Here is a 16,227-nt window from a genome sequence, read left to right on the forward strand (position 1 = left end):
CGACCTTGCCTGGTGCAGATAGGAAAAATCTTCAATGTTCCAGGAATTGCATATGGTTTTGCAATCAGTCCGCGTATTGCGATGCATTTGCAATTTCTGCAATGGGCTTTTTTTCTCTATTTCTGGACGGCAACTATTTGATCGCAGCAAGTGCTTTTTAGCAGAAATTGCAATCCTTACTGAATAAGGTCCTGATATTGCAGTGTTAAAAAATGGTACACACTATGTTGCATTTCTGCTTCTGTATTCCATGGGCTGGGTATAATACCATCCAAGTTGGCTGGAGTTGCAGGCTGCCACCGAACTTGGACATTTTTTTAACGCGCCTATCATTTACAAGGGAAAACCGTAACTTGTAAATGATTGCCACTTTAAAGAAAAGTCTGAGTTCGACTGGTAACCCGCACCTCTGGCAAACTCGGACAGAGTTACACCAAAGATATCTATGCCAGATAAGTAGTGCCATAATCTCCTGATTTCACTTTGTTCAACTTCTATGGGTGATGCATTAAAGACCCTGGTCCAGGCATGTCAAAACTGCAGCCCTCCAGCTGTTGTGAAACTACATATCCCAGCATGCCCTGACACAGATTTGCGGTCAGAGAATGCTAAAGCTGTGTCGGGGCATGCTGAGATGTGTAGTTTCACAACAGCTGGAGGGCCGCAGTTTGGACATGCCTGCATCAGTGCTCCACATTCCCTTCAAGGCCTAGGATTTTAGTTCATGTATTGATCAATGCATTTAAGCTTGCAGCCCAACTTTAAGGTTTATTGACAGCAGTTACAAGGGATGTACTACTATATCCCGGCAGCGGGGCGAGTGCAAAAGAGCCTCTTGCGGGCAGGGTGGCACACAACGCTATTTATTCTCCCTCCAGGGGTGTCGTGGACACCCCATGAGGGAGAATAGTTCTCGGTATCCCGGCGCCGCAATGCTGAGCGCCGGGATCCCGACAGCTGGGATATCGAATGCCTCCCGTTACAAGTTTGGTGATTCTGAGTGATAGAGTAGGACTTGCAGTGCGGTCACATACCACTTGCACCCCAATCCTGGGAATGTTGAGTGCAGTTTTGCACCCTAGGGCTGACACCGGCGAGTGCAGTGTATTAATGTTTTTATATATTTTGGTTATTTTTCAAAAATGACCTTTTAGTGATCACATCTTCCAAGGCACCCCTCTGTACACTAATTTATTTCTTAGTAGTTTTGCAGCAACTACGCTTAGTGACTGTCTCCCCTTTAAAAGCCAAGTCAGTGGGCAGGTGAGCTTTAAACCAGTTAGCATTTCTAAAGATTAATTCTGATGTGGCAGCAGATAACAGGTTGGTGATTCTAAAGGGGGTACTCACGGAGCGATATTCTAAGCAATCTGACTAGATTGCTTAGAATATCAGCCTGATCGCTCCGTGTGTAGCCCCCTCAGCGATAGCGATGCGCGGCCCCGCACATCGCTATCGCTGCTAGCGGGTCGCTCACTTCACCCGCTGGGTGAAATGAGCGTCCCCCCAGTCTCCCCCAGCACGCTCAGCACAGATCGCGCTGTGCTGAGCGGCGGGAGAGATGTGTGCTGAGCGGTTCGCTCAGCACACATCTCTCGTGCATCGGCCCGTCTATATGGGCCTTTAGTGATAGAGTAGGCCTTGCAGTGAAGTGGGGTCCCTTGACGTTGGGCTGCAAGCTTAAATGCATTGATCGATTCATTAACTAAAATCCCACTGTTTATTATCCTGAGTGCTGAGCTGTGTTATATACAAAGTCATTGATAGGGGCCCCCACAGACCTTAATCTGGCCCTGGTTACAAAAGCCTCACCTTTGCATTGTCACCAGGGGGTATATTTACAAAGACAGCTGCTGCTTGGTTTGAGTTTGTCCTCAGAATTTAAAGTTGCACTAAAATGAAGTTCAAAGCCTTGCATGTTTTACACTTAAAAGCAGTGCAGTTGTAAATGTTAACGTAAAACCCGCTGATATTAGTATTATTTAGTTAACATATTGTGACCAAGTTTTCCAACTGTGGATTAAACTTCCATTTCATATTTTATGCCAAAGCACAACAGCCTAATAGGCCCCATACATCATACATACGCAATGCACTGGAGCAATTCCCCGATCACCCGACGTCGGGGAATCAGGGAAATCCAACATTTTAGGATTCCCAGATTTGCAAACAAATCGGGTATTTTTAACATGCAGAATTTCTGATTCCCCGACAGATCATCATTGGCTGCCAATCGGCAGATCAGAATGGGTAGTAAGGGAAAGGTGGTGCAGATGGTGCTTGTTACACCAGGAAGAGGTTTCCAGCTGTTCATACATGTTCTTAGACATGTGCCCCTTTACTCTGTATATACTCGTGTTGTAGTTGAGCAATAGCTGCCATACAGTCTGCATTAATACAAGCAAACACTCGCTTGGAAAGGAGAAGTGTTTATTGTGTGGAAAGAGAAATGAGTAGTGTTAGACACGTCTATGGTTAGGAAACAGTGACTCTAACTACATGCTTTGCCAAGTGCCTGGTCAAATAGTGTTTCAGCACAAAACATTTCCCACATTCTGGACATTCAAACGGTTTATTCCCTATGTGAAGTTTTCGATGTGTAATGAGGCCTGAACGGTCAGTGAAACATTTCCCACACTCCGAACATGCAAATGGCTTCTCGCCTGTGTGAATCCTTTGGTGGGCAATAACCCCTGACCGGCCCCTAAAACACTTCCCACACTCAGTACATGAAAATGGCTTTTCGCCGCTGTGAATTCTCTGATGCGCTACAAGACTGGTCTTACAGTTGAAACTCTTCCCACACTCCAGACATGCAAATGGCTTCTCCCCTGTGTGAATTCTCTCATGCCTGACAAGGTGTGACCGACTAGGAAAAAACTTCCCACACCGAGCACAGGTGTAGGGCTGCACTCCAGTGTGAACCCTTTTATGTACAGAAAAACAAGAGCGGTCGGAAAAACATTTCCCACAGTCAGGACAGGAAAATGGCTTCTCTCCTGTGTGTATTCTCTGATGGGTTGCAAGATTTGTGTTACTTGCAAAACTTTTACCACATTCCACGCACACAAAGGATTTCTCCTGAGTGTGGGTCTTCTGATGCGTGGCCAAAATAGAGTTGCTGGTAAAACTTTTCCCACATCCGGAACAAGGAAAGGGAGTCTCCCCTGTGTGAAATCTCTGATGGGTGATGAGATGTGATCTAGTAGGGAAACGTTTCCCACAGTCAGAACATAAAAATGGCCTCTCACGTGTGTGAACTCGCTTGTGAGTATAAAGTCCGGAACGGTCTGTAAAACATTTCCCACAGTCAGGACACGCAAATGGTTTTTCCCCTGTGTGAATCCTTTCATGCGAGATAACATTTGAGCGATTGGCGAACCTCTTTCCACAAATGGAACAGGCAAAGGGCTTCTCTCCTGTGTGAATTCTGTGGTGAGCGCTAAGTTCCGACTTCCGGATAAAACATTTGCCACATTCGTTGCATGAGAAAGGTTTGTCGCCTGTGTGAATCCTCAGGTGTACATTAAAGTGAGTTATGTGGTTATACGATTTCCCACAGTAGGAACATATAAATAGTTTTACTGGTTTCTGTTGGTCTGTAAGAGCATCATCAACTTGTGTCAAACTTAGTGAGAAACCCACGTTTTCTCCTTTGTGTATTGCCCTATGTGTAAGAAGATCTTTCCCGCTTACAAAATGCTTCTGGCACTCTGAGCGGTTACTCACCACCTTTGCGGCAGCTTCTCGGCCAGCTACGTTTCCTTGCTCCCTGGAGCAGTCATTCCTGTGGCTAACAGAGAGCATGTATTGGGAGGGGCTATAATCTGGAACAGTAAAAGTCACAATGTCTGCAAGACTTCCTTCTAAGGAGTTAATGGCTTCCTCTTTAACCTGAACTGTTTTGCCCTCTAAGTGTGAAAGTTGGGCATTAGGACTTGCCATGTGTCCTTCTTCGTCCCAGTCTGGCTCTTCCTTCACACACACAGAAGTGCATTCGGTTGCTGTAAAAATGTTATCATCCATAGAATTTTCCTCCTCGTGTGAAAAGGATTCCTCCTTAACTTGAGCAAATGCATCATCATGGTTACTCCCAAACACTTCCTCGCAAGATTCGGACTCTGATTTTGTAGGACTAGACTTACAGTCTGAGTGTGCATGTTCCGTGAGTGTGTAATCACTGGTTGGTTTGGTCGCTGGTTCTCCAAGTGATGTGGATTCATTGGTTACACACTGCGCAGGCTGTCCTTTTCTGTTCCTTGTCTCATTGTTGTCACCTCTAAATGTACTTCTTGAATCTTGTGCAGGAAGAGTGGTGTGGAAACTGTCAGACGTGTTACTGTCCATGGGTTCACCTAATATAATAGAACACAAAAAATATTACATAAAAAAGTTAACCCCCCCCACAAACAATATGCATTAATGTTTGTTAAAGAGACAGTACACCAAGTACTTTAGAATGTTAACGTAACGGTCACGCACAGTTGAGGCATTTTATGAGCGGAGACAGTATGCATCCTATAAATTGGTTATCATTCAGCTACTGCCTAACGAATATTTATGAAGCCGGATCTGTGGCCATATTGTAAAATGCCACATTCAATACAGCACAATGGAGCATGGCTGGACACTGATTCCACTGCATTTTCTACCATTCATCACCAACATCATCTGACAGGTCACAATGTTGATCAGGGTCAGCAGCCATTTTGGAACACATCCATGTTGAGATTTCAGCCAAATTTGACAAAACTGCTTTGTGGTGGATATTTTAAAGTGGACAACTCACCAGAGAAAAATGTTTATTGAAGTAAAAATTGAAAATGTGAGGAAAAAACCCAACCCTACCCTCATAAGAGGGGCTTCACAATAATATGCCCAATACAGTAAATAAGTTACCCTCTCCTGTTCTTTGTCAGCGCTGCCCACCAGTAAGAAGCACTGTGGGGGGGGGGGGGGCAGAAGAGGAGATGGTTCAGAGAATCCAAACTCTGATCTTATCAATCATAGTCAAAATCGTAAGAAAAGTTAGCGCAAATCGCACCATGTGTATGCATTTGCGATGCCAATGTGCGGTCCCGCGGGATCGGCATCGCAAGGAAATATAGTGTGTGCAGGCAGGGTCGATAATGACTAGATCGGAGGTTCATGCCTCCGGCCAGTTTCTAGTCAATATTGCCCGTTAGCCAGAATTGCACCGTGTGCACCTTAAATGGCTATAATCCCCCGTAGGCAAGATGCACCAATATTGGTGATATTGGGGGACATTTACTAAGCAGTGATAAGAGCGGAGAAGTGAGCCAGTGGAGAAGTTGCCCCATCAACCAATCAGCAGCTCTGTATAATTTTATAGTATGCAAATTACAGTTGCAAGAAAAAGTATGTGAACCCTTTGGAATTTCCTGGATTTGTGCATAAATTGGTCATAAAATGTGTTCTGATCTTCATCTAAGTCACAACAATAGACAAACACAGTCTGCTGAAACGAATACATTAGTTACCAATTATAGGGCAGGGCAGCTTTAACCAACACCTCCAATCTCGTCTCATTGATTGGACTCCAGGTTGGCTGACTCCTGACTCAAATTAGCTCTTGGAGAAGTCATTAGCCTAGGGGTTCACATACTTTGTCCACCCTGCACTGTGAATGTTTACATGGTGTGTTCAATAAAAACATGAGAACATATAATTGTTTGTGTGGTATTAGTTTCAGCAGACTGTTTGTCTATTGTTGTGACTTAGATGAAGATCAGAACACATTTTATGACCAATTTATGCACAAATCCAGGAAATTCCAAAGGGTTCACATACTTTTTCTTACAACTGTATAGATGTTACTTCAGTGCTGATTGGTTGCCATGGGCACTTCTCCGCTCTTATCACTGCTTAGTAAATGTCCCCCATAGTCTAAAAGGCTGCAATTACTTTGTTCTAATGGACCATAAATAGAACAAGAAGCATTTATAGTCAAAGGGCATTTGTAAAGAAAATCCTCTCAGAAAGGTGTCCATCATAGTGACCGAATTAATCATGGTGCCATGAGTATTTAGCACAGTTTCAATTTAGTATATAGGCTATCTGGTATTTAATCTCACATAGGCAGAGCAAACTGGGTGGAAGCTCCCACTAATGTCAGTCAGAACAGTTCTAAATAAAGGTTTTTTTTTTCTAGGCTAAGTACTTTATGCCAATTTCCTTTTTGAGCACTTACATGTGAATATAGTAGAAATAAATAGGATTTTAATTACCTACCGGTAAATCCTTTTCTCGTAGTCCGTAGAGGATACTGGGGTCCACATTAGTACCATGGGGTATAGATGGGTCCACTAGGAGCCTTGGACACTTTTAAGAAATCAATAGTGTGCACTTGCTCCTCCCTCTATGCCGCTCCTATCAGACTGGAAACTGTGCCCGAGGAGACGGACATATACTGAGGAAGGATGTAACAAATCAGTGGTGAGATTTGAACCAGCACACACAAACAAGAGGAAAGCCATGCTGACCAAAACTGAACAGGAACAGCAACAGCTGAACCAACAACAATACTTAACGAAGTAACAGTGCAAGAAACACGAAGCACTGGGCGGGCGCCCAGTATCCTCTACGGACTACGAGAAAAGGATTTAACAGTAGGTAATTAAAATCCTATTTTCTCTTACATCCTAGAGGATACTGGGGTCCACATTTGTACCATGGGGATGTACCAAAGCTCCCAAACCGGGCGGGAGAGTGCTGAGGTTTCTGCAGAACTGATTGACCAAACTGAAGGTTCTCAGAGGTCAAAGTATTGAACCTGTAGAACTTAGCAAACGTGTTTGAACCCGACCAAGTAGCTGCTCGGCAGAGCTGTAAAGCCGAGACACCCCGGGCAGACGCCCAGGAAGAACCCACGGCCTAGTAGAGTGGGCCTGTACTTTAGGAACCGGCAATCCTGCTGATGAATAGGCCTGCTGGATAGTAAGCCTGATCCACTGAGCAATAGACTGCTTTGAAGCAGGAAACCCAATTCTCTTGGGATCACAGAGAACAAACAGCGAGTCAGATTTCCTGTGACGAGCTGTCCGCTTCACATAGATCTTCAAAGCCCTCACCACATCCAAGGACTTTGAGGTAGCAGAGCTGTCCATAAGCATCGGAACCACAATAGGTTGGTTGATATGAAATGCAGACACCACCTTAGGAAGAAATTGCTGACAAGTTCTGAGTTCAGCTCTGTCTTCATGAAAAATCAAATAGGGGCTTTTGTGAGACAACGCCCCCAGTTACGACAGATGCCTTGCGGAAGCTAAGGCCAACAGTGCAACGGTCTTCCACGTTACAAACTTTACGTCAACCTCCTGTAAAGGCTCAAACCATTCCGATTGTAGAAACTGCAACACCACGTTGAGATCCCAAGGTGCCGTGGGAGGCACAAAGGGCGGTTGGATGTGCAGAACACCCTTCAAGAACGTCTGAACCTCAGGGAAGGAAGCCAATTGATTCTGGAAGAAAATGGATAAGGCTGAAATCTGGACTTTCAAGGAGCCCAAACGTATGCCCACATCCACACCTGACCGCAGAAAAAGGAGGAAACGGCCCAGCTGAAATTCCACTATAGGAAATTTCCTGTTTTCACACCACAAGACAAATTTTTTCCAAATACGGTGGTAGTGTTTAGACGTTACCCCTTTCCTGGCTTGGATCAGGGTTGGAATAACCATGTCCGTGATCCACTTCCGGGCTAGAATTTGACGCTCAACAGTGATCGCGCTGAGCCCAAAAAAAAGTGGGTCCCAGGGACCCCTCACTTTTGAAAATTGGGGTCCTACCGGTCTTTTTCTGGGTCCCATCGGAATGAAGGTTCTTTTAAACTTAATCTTGTTTGGACACTACAAAAGTGTTGCAAGCTGGGGTGATGGGGGTGACAATGCTGCTGGGCTGTGTAGCATTAGGCAGGAAGTGAATTGGTGTCCCACCTCCCAGACCGCAAAGCAGAGGGAATGCGCGGCGAAGGCGCGCCACAAAATTTTAGGGGCGTGGCTTCGTGGGGAAGGGGCGTGACCACATAATAGTGCCAATTCACATTACACCACACAGTAGTGCCGTTTATACACATTGCACCAGGTAGAACCTCCTATGCACACTGCGCCAGGTAGAGCACTTTATACATATTGCGCCAGGTACAGCACGTTATACACTTTGCACCAGGTACAGCACGTTATACACAATGCACCAGGTACAGCACGTTATACACAATGCACCAGGTACAGCACGTTATACACAATGCACCAGGTACAGCACGTTATACACAATGCACCAGGTACAGCACGTTATACACTTTGCACCAGGTACAGCACATTATACTCTTTGCACCAGGTACAGCACGTTATACACTTTGCACCAGGTACAGCACGTTATACACTTTGCACCAGGTACAGCACGTTATACTCTTTGCACCAGGTACAGCACGTTATACACTTTGCACCAGGTACAGCACGTTATACACTTTGTACCAGGTACAGCACGTTATACACTTTGTACCAGGTACAGCACGTTATACACTTTGCACCAGGTACAGCACGTTATACTCTTTGCACCAGGTACAGCACGTTATACACTTTGCACCAGGTACAGCACGTTATACACTTTGCACCAGGTACAGCACGTTATACACTTTGCACCAGGTAGAGGACTTATACAAATTGCACCAGGTACAGCACGTTATACACATTTCTCCAGTTATTGCACGTTATACACATTGCGCCAGTTAGAGCGCGTTGTACACATTGTGCCAGGCAGAGCGTGTTATACACACTGCGCCAGGCAGAGCGCGTTATACACACTGCGCCCGGTAGAGCGCGTTATACACAATGCGCCCGGTAGAGCGCATTATACACAATGCGCCCGGTAAAGCACGTTATACACAATGCGCCCAGTAAAGCACGTTATACACAATGCGCCCGGTAAAGCACGTTATACACAATGCGCCCAGTAAAGCACGTTATACACAATGCGCCCAGTAAAGCACGTTATACACAATGCGCCCGGTAGAGCATGTTATACACACTGCACCAGGTAAGAGCACTGAGGCACACTGCACCAGGTAAGAGCACTGAGGCACACTGCACCAGGTAAGAGCACTGAGGCACACTGCACCAGGTAAGAGCACTGAGGCACCCTGCACCAGGTAAGAAAACTGAGGCACCCTGCACCAGGTAAGAGCACTGAGGCACACTGCACCAGGTAAGAGCACTGAGGCACACTGCACCAGGTAAGAGCACTGAGGCACACTGCACCAGGTAAGAGCACTGAGGCACACTGCACCAGGTAAGAGCACTGAGGCACACTGCACCAGGTAAGAGCACTGAGGCACACTGCACCAGGTAAGAGCACTGAGGCACACTGCAGTAATCACCGTCGTCCTCCTCCTCCCTCCCTCCCTCTCCCCCCCCCCCGGGCCGTAGCAGACACAGGGACACAGACAGGGAACGCACCACACGTGCAGGAATCGGCGTCCTCCGTGATCTAGTGGGTAAAGCTGGGCAAAGTACCTGGGGCTTCCCGCGGTGCCGTCTGAGGCAGTGGCCGCGCTACCGCTCTTGCCTTTGATGTGTTCTCTCAAAGCAAGAGAGGTAGCGCGGCCACTGCCTCAGACGGCACCGCGGGAAGCCCCAGGCACTTTGCCCAGCTTTACCCACTAGATCACGGACTCTGATCCCTGCACATAATTGCCAGCACCTCTCAGAGTCCCTGTGGCAACCCCCGTCCCCCATCCGCACTATAAACTTACGGACACCGAGTCACCCTTCCTCTGCAAGCAGCCTGGCGCCAAAGAGGAGGGGAAACTGGCTCCACCTCCTCTTTATATCATTCAGCACGGGGCCTGCATGTCAGTTAAACAAATCCCCCTTACAGATTGGCGGAATGAGGAGCGCGTCCCCGGGGACCCGCCCACTTTGTAAACTTGAGTCCCATGTCTTCAAAAACGGGTAAAAAACGCGCTATAGCGCGTTTTTGCGATCACTGGCTCAACCTCCATGCCGTCAAACGTAGCCATGTTAAGTCTTGACAGACGAACGGCCCCTGTTGTAGAAGATCCTCACAATGAGGCAGAGGCCACGGGTCCTCTAGGAGCATCTCCAGTAGATCCGCGTACCAGGCCCCTCTTGGCCAGTCCGGAGCAATGAGAATTGCTTGAACCTTTTCCCTTTTTATTCTTTTGAGAATTCTTGGGATCAATGGAAGAGGTGGAAACACAAACCATCTGGTAGACCCATGGAGTTACCAGAGCGTCCACCGCCACTGCTTGTGGGTCCCTCGAGCTGGAACAATACCACTTTAGCTTCTTGTTGAGATGAGAGGCCATCATGTCTATTTGTGGAGTCCCCCACCAACGTGTCAAAGACTCGAACACCTGCGGGTGAAGTCCCCACTCTCTTGGGTGAAGGTCGTGTCTGCTGAGGAAGTCCGCTTCCCAGTTGTCTACTCCCGGAATGAAGATTTCCGACAGCGCCACCGCGTGTCTTTCTGCCCAGAGGAGAATCCTTGTTACCTCTGACATTGCTGCTCTATTCTTCGTTCCGCCCTGTCGGTTTATGTACGTTACTGCCGTCACATTGTCCGACTGAACTTGAATGGCGTGATCTTGAAGAAGATGCGATGCCTGTAGAAGGGCATTGTATATGGCCCTTAGCTCCAGAACGATGATCGGAAGGATGGTTTCCTGACTTAACAATTTTCCTTGGAACTGTTCACCCTGGGTGACTGCTCCCCAACCTCTGAGGCTTGCATCTGTGGTTTAGCAGAATCCAATTTTGAATCCCGACCCTCGGTCAGGTGAGAAGTCTGAAGCCACCACAGAAGAGAAATCCTGGCTTTTGGCGACAGGTGTATCCGCTTGTACATGTGAAGATGCGATCCGGACCATTTGTCCAACAGATCCAGCTGGAAGGGCCTTGCATGAAACCTTCCGTACTGCAGAGCCTCGTAAGAGGCTACCATCTTCCCCAGAAGGCGAATGCATAGATACACCGATATCCGTGTTTGTTTTAGAAAATCCCGCACCATTGATTGGATTACCAATGCCTTTTCCAATGGAAGGAATACCTTCTGTACCTCCGTACCCAGTATCATCCCCAAGAACGGAAGCCTCTGTGTTGGTTCCAGTTGGGATTTTGGTAAGTTCAGGATCCACACGTGATCCTGGAGTAGTCGGGTTGAGAGGACAATGCTGTCCAACAACCTCTCCCTGGATGGTGCTTTTATCAGCAGGTCTTCCAGGTACGGTATAATGTTCACTCCCTGCTTGCAGAGGAGAAACATCATCTCTGCCATTACCTTGGTAAACACCCTTGGTGCCGTGGAGAGGCCTGGAACTGGTAGTGACAGTCCTGCAGTGCAAACCATAGATAAGCCTGATGAGGCGGTCAAATCGGAATATGAAGGTATGCATCCTTGATGTCCAGAGACACCAGAAATTCCCCTTCCTCCAGACCTGAGATCACCGCTCTCAGAGACTCCATCTTGAACTTGAACGGGTTCAGTGACTTGAGGTTTAAAATGGGCCTTACCGAACCGTCCGGTTTCGGTACCACAAACAGGTTGGAGTAATAACCCTTGGTTTGTAGTTGGAAGTGTAACTGGGACAATGACCTGAGTATGTACCAGTTTCTGAATTGCTGTCTGCAAAGTCATACCTGCTTCCGGAGAAGCTGGTAAGCCTGATTTGAAGAATCTGTGAGGTGGGAGTTCCTGAAACTCCAGTCTGTATCCCTGGGCGATAAGGTCCTTGACCCAGGGATCCTGGCATGATGTTGCCGAAACGTGACTGAAATAATGTAACCGGGCTCCCACCTGCCTGTCTTCCAGGCAGTGTGGTCCACCGTCGTGCTGAAGGCTTTGAGGAAGCAGATCCGGAGGTATGTTCCTGAGAACCTACAGCTGCTAGTTTTCTGGATTTACCTTTATTGCCTTTGAAGGCTGTAGAAGAACCTTTTGGTTTGCCTTTAAACTTCGCTGTCCGAAAGGACTGCAGTGTTGGAGCAGAGTAGGTTTTCCTAGCTGGGGGTGCTGCGGAAGGAAGGTATATAGACTTACCCGCCGTAGCTTTGGATATTCACATATCCAGTTCATCTCCAAAAAGGGCCTCGTCTGTGAACGGTAGGCTTTCCACGCCTTTTCCGGAATCCGCATCAGTAGTCCACTGGCGCAGCCACAAGCCCATGCGTGCTGACACTGCCATGGCAGTGGTGCGCGCATGGAGCAAACCAATTTCCTTTATGGCCTCCACCATAAAGTTAGCAGAGTCCTGAATATGCTGTAGGAGTAAAATGATCTCCCCCTGGGCAAGGAATCTAATCCATCAATTAGATTACCTGACCACTTAGCAATGGCCTTAGTGATCCATGCACAAGCAATAGTAGGTCTCTGGGCCACACCAGCAGCAGTATATAAAGATTTGAGAGTGGTCTCAATCTTGCGGTCAGCCGTTTCCTTTAAGGATGCTGCCCCAGGAACAGGTAAGACTATCTTACGTGACAACCTAGATACCGATGCGTCCATAATCGGCGGGTTTTCCCATTTCTTTCTATCCTCCAGAGGAAAGGGAAAGGATGTAAATAAGATTTTAAACCTACCGGTAAATCTTTTTCTCGTAGTCCGTAGAGGATGCTGGGACTCCGTAAGGATCATGGGGATAGACGGGCTCCGCAGGAGACATGGGCACTTTAAGAAAGACTTTGACTCTGGGTGTGCACTGGCTCCTCCCTCTATGCCCCTCCTCCAGACCTCAGTTAGAGAAACTGTGCCCAGAGGAGACGGACAGTACAAGGAAAGGATTTTTGTAATCCAAGGGCAAGATTCATACCAGCCACACCAATCACACTGTATAACTTGTGATATACTATCTAGTTAACAGTATGAAGAACAACATATCATCGGCCCAAAACCGATGAAACTATAACATAACCAATAACTATATACAAGTCTTGCAGAAGTAGTCCGCACTTGGGACGGGCGCCCAGCATCCTCTACGGACTACGAGAAAAAGAATTACCGGTAGGTTTAAAATCTTATTTTCTCTAACGTCCTAGAGGATGCTGGGACTCCGTAAGGACCATGGGGATTATACCAAAGCTCCTAAACGGGCGTGAGAGTGCGGATGACTCTGCAGCACCGATTGAGCCAACAGGAGGTCTTCCTCAGCCAGGGTATCAAATTTATAGAACTTTGCAAAGGTGTTTGACCCCGACCAAGTAGCAGCTCGGCACACAGCTGTAGTGCCGAGACCCCTCGGGAAGCCGCCCAAGACGAGCCCACCTTCCTAGTGGAATGGGCCTTAACCGATTTCGGTAACGGCAATCCTGCCGTAGAATGCGCCTGCTGAATCGTGTTACAGATCCAGCGAGCAATAGTCTGCTTTGAAGCAGGGCCGCCAACCTTGTTGGCTGCATACAGGACAAACAGCGCTTCTGTTTTTCTGATCCTAGCCGTTCTGGCCACGTAAATTTTCAAAGCCCTGACCACATCAAGGGACTCGGAATCCTCCAAGTCACGTGACGCCACAGGCACGACAATAGGTTGGTTCATATGAAAGGATGAGACCACCTTAGGTAGGAATTGAGGACTGGTCGGCAACTCCGCTCTATCCATATGGAAAACCAGATAGAGGCTTTTATGTGATAAAGCCGCCAATTCCGAAACTCGCCTAGCCGAAGCCAAGGCTAACAACATGACCACCTTCCAAGTGAGATATTTCAACTCCACTGTTTTAAGTGGTTCAAACCAATGTGACTTAAGGAAACTTAACACCACGTTAAGGTCCCAAGGCGCCACCGGAGGTACAAAAGGAGGCTGAATATGCAGTACTCCATTCACAAAAGTCTGTACTTCAGGTAAAGAGGCCAATTCTTTTTGAAAGAAAATGGATAAGGCCGAAATCTGAACCTTAATGGAGCCTAATTTTAGGCCCAAATTCACTCCAGTTTGTAGAAAGTGAAGAAAACGGCCTAGATGGAATTCTTCCGTAGGAGCATTCCTGGCCTCACACCAAGAAACATATTTTCGCCATATTCGGTGATAATGTTTAGACGTCACGTCCTTCCTAGCCTTTATTAGCGTAGGAATGACTTCATCCGGTATATCTTTTTCCGCTAGGATCCGGCGTTCAACCGCCATGCCGTCAAACGCAGCCGCGGTAAGTCCTGGAACAGACAGGGACCTTGATGTAACAGGTCCTGCCTTAGAGGAAGAGGCCACGGATCTTCTGTGAGCATTTCTTGCAGATCCGGATACCAGGTCCTTCGTGGCCAATCAGGAACAATGATAATTGTTCTCACTCCTCTTTTTCTTATTATCCTCAACACCTTGGGTATGAGAGGAAGAGGAGGAAACACATATACCGACTGGAACACCCACGGTGTCACTAGGGCGTCCACAGCTACCGCCTGAGGGTCTCTTGACCTGGCGCAATACCTTTGTAGCTTTTTGTTGAGACGGGATGCCATCATGTCTATTTGGGGTAGTCCCCACCGACTTGCAATCTGCGTGAAGACTTCCTGATGAAGTCCCCACTCTCCTGGATGCAGATCGTGTCTGCTGAGGAAGTCTGCTTCCCAGTTGTCCACTCCCGGAATGAACACTGCTGACAGAGCGCTTACATGATTCTCCGCCCAGCGAAGAATTCTGGTGGCTTCGGCCATTGCCACTCTGCTCCTTGTGCCGCCTTGGCGGTTTACATGAGCTACTGCGGTGATGTTGTCTGACTGGATCAGAACTGGTCGATTGCGAAGTAAGATCTCTGCGCGACGTAGGGCGTTGTATATGGCCCTTAGTTCCAGGATGTTGATGTGAAGACAAGTCTCTTGACTTGACCAAAGTCCTTGGAAATTTCTTCCCTGTGTGACTGCTCCCCAACCTCGGAGGCTCATGTCCGTGGTCACCAGGATCCAGTCCTGAATGCCGAACCTGCGGCCCTCTAGAAGGTGAGCACTGTTTAGCCACCACAGGAGAGATACTCTGGCCCTGGGGGACAGGGTGATCCGCTGATGCAATTGCAGATGCGACCCGGACCATTTGTCCAATAGGTCCCCTTGGAAGATCCTTGCATGGAATCTGCCGTATGGAATGGCTTCGTATGTTGCCACCATCTTTCCCAGAACTTGAGTGCAATGATGTACTGACACTTGTTTTGGTTTCAACAGGTTCATGACTAGAGTCATGAGTTCCTGCGCTTTTTCCGTCGGAAGAAAAACCCTTTTCTGGTCTGTGTCCAGAATCATGCCCAAGAAGGGCAGACGAGTTGTAGGATTCAGCTGCGACTTTGGAATATTGAGAATCCAGCCGTGTCGCTGTAACACATTCAGTGAAAGTGATACGCTGTTCAGCAACTTCTCCCGTGATCTCGCTTTTATGAGGAGATCGTCCAAGTACGGGATAATCGTGACATCCTGCTTGCGCAGGAGCACCATCATTTCCGCCATTACCTTGGTGAAAATTCTCGGGGCCGTGGAAAGCCCAAACGGCAACGTCTGAAATTGGTAATGACAATCCTGTACCGCAAATCTCAGGTACGCCTGATGAGGAGGATATATGGGGACATGCAGGTATGCATCCTTTATGTCCAGAGATACCAAAAAATCTCCCCCTTCTAGGCTGGTGATGACCTCCCTGAGCGATTTCATCTTGAACTTGAACCGTTTTAAGTAAAGGTTCAGGGATTTTAAATTTAAAATGGGTCTGACCGAACCGTCCGGTTTCGGAACCACAAACAGAGTTGAGTAGTACCCCTGCCCTCTTTGAAGCAGGGGAACCTCTACCACCACTTGTTGAAGACACAATTTGTGAATCGCATGTAACACTATCTCCCTTTTCAGGGGTTGTTTCGGTAGGGCCGATTTGAAAAACCGGCGAGGAGGCTCTTCTTCGAATTCCAGCTTGTAACCCTGGGAAACTATTTCTATTGTCCATGGAGCCACTTGTGAGTGGACCCAGACGTGGCTGAACAGTCGAAGACGTGCCCCCACAGGAGCAGACTCCCTCAGGGGAGCCCCAGCGTCATGCGGTGGATTTTGCAGAGGCCGGGGAGGACTTCTGTTCCTGGGAACTAGCTGTGTTATGCAGCTTTTTCCCTCTGCCCTTACCTCTGGCAAGAAAGGATGATCCACGTGCTCTCTTGCTTTTATTGGAACGAAAGGACTGCATTTGGTAATGAGGCGCTTTCTTAGATTGTGAGGGAATATATGGCAAAAA

The 16,227-nt window shown here is 47.6% G+C and overlaps 1 protein-coding gene across 4 annotated transcripts in view; it reads right to left on the minus strand.

Annotated features, from left to right (window-relative positions):
- Positions 1–2,413: 2,413 nt before the first annotated feature.
- The window catches only part of LOC135054928 (gastrula zinc finger protein XlCGF57.1-like), a 77,086-nt gene continuing 63,272 nt past the window's right edge, over positions 2,414–16,227 (minus strand). For all 4 annotated transcript variants that reach the window (XM_063958417.1, XM_063958416.1, XM_063958418.1 and 1 more), the window contains exon 2: positions 2,414–4,355. In XM_063958417.1, coding sequence (XP_063814487.1) covers positions 2,476–4,347 — 1,872 coding nt within the window. In that variant the 5' untranslated portion in view covers positions 4,348–4,355 and the 3' untranslated portion in view covers positions 2,414–2,475. The remainder of the gene's footprint in view (positions 4,356–16,227) is intronic.

The sequence above is a fragment of the Pseudophryne corroboree genome, chromosome 3 (genome assembly GCF_028390025.1).
Source record: "Pseudophryne corroboree isolate aPseCor3 chromosome 3, aPseCor3.hap2, whole genome shotgun sequence".
NCBI classification, from domain to species: domain Eukaryota; kingdom Metazoa; phylum Chordata; class Amphibia; order Anura; family Myobatrachidae; genus Pseudophryne; species Pseudophryne corroboree.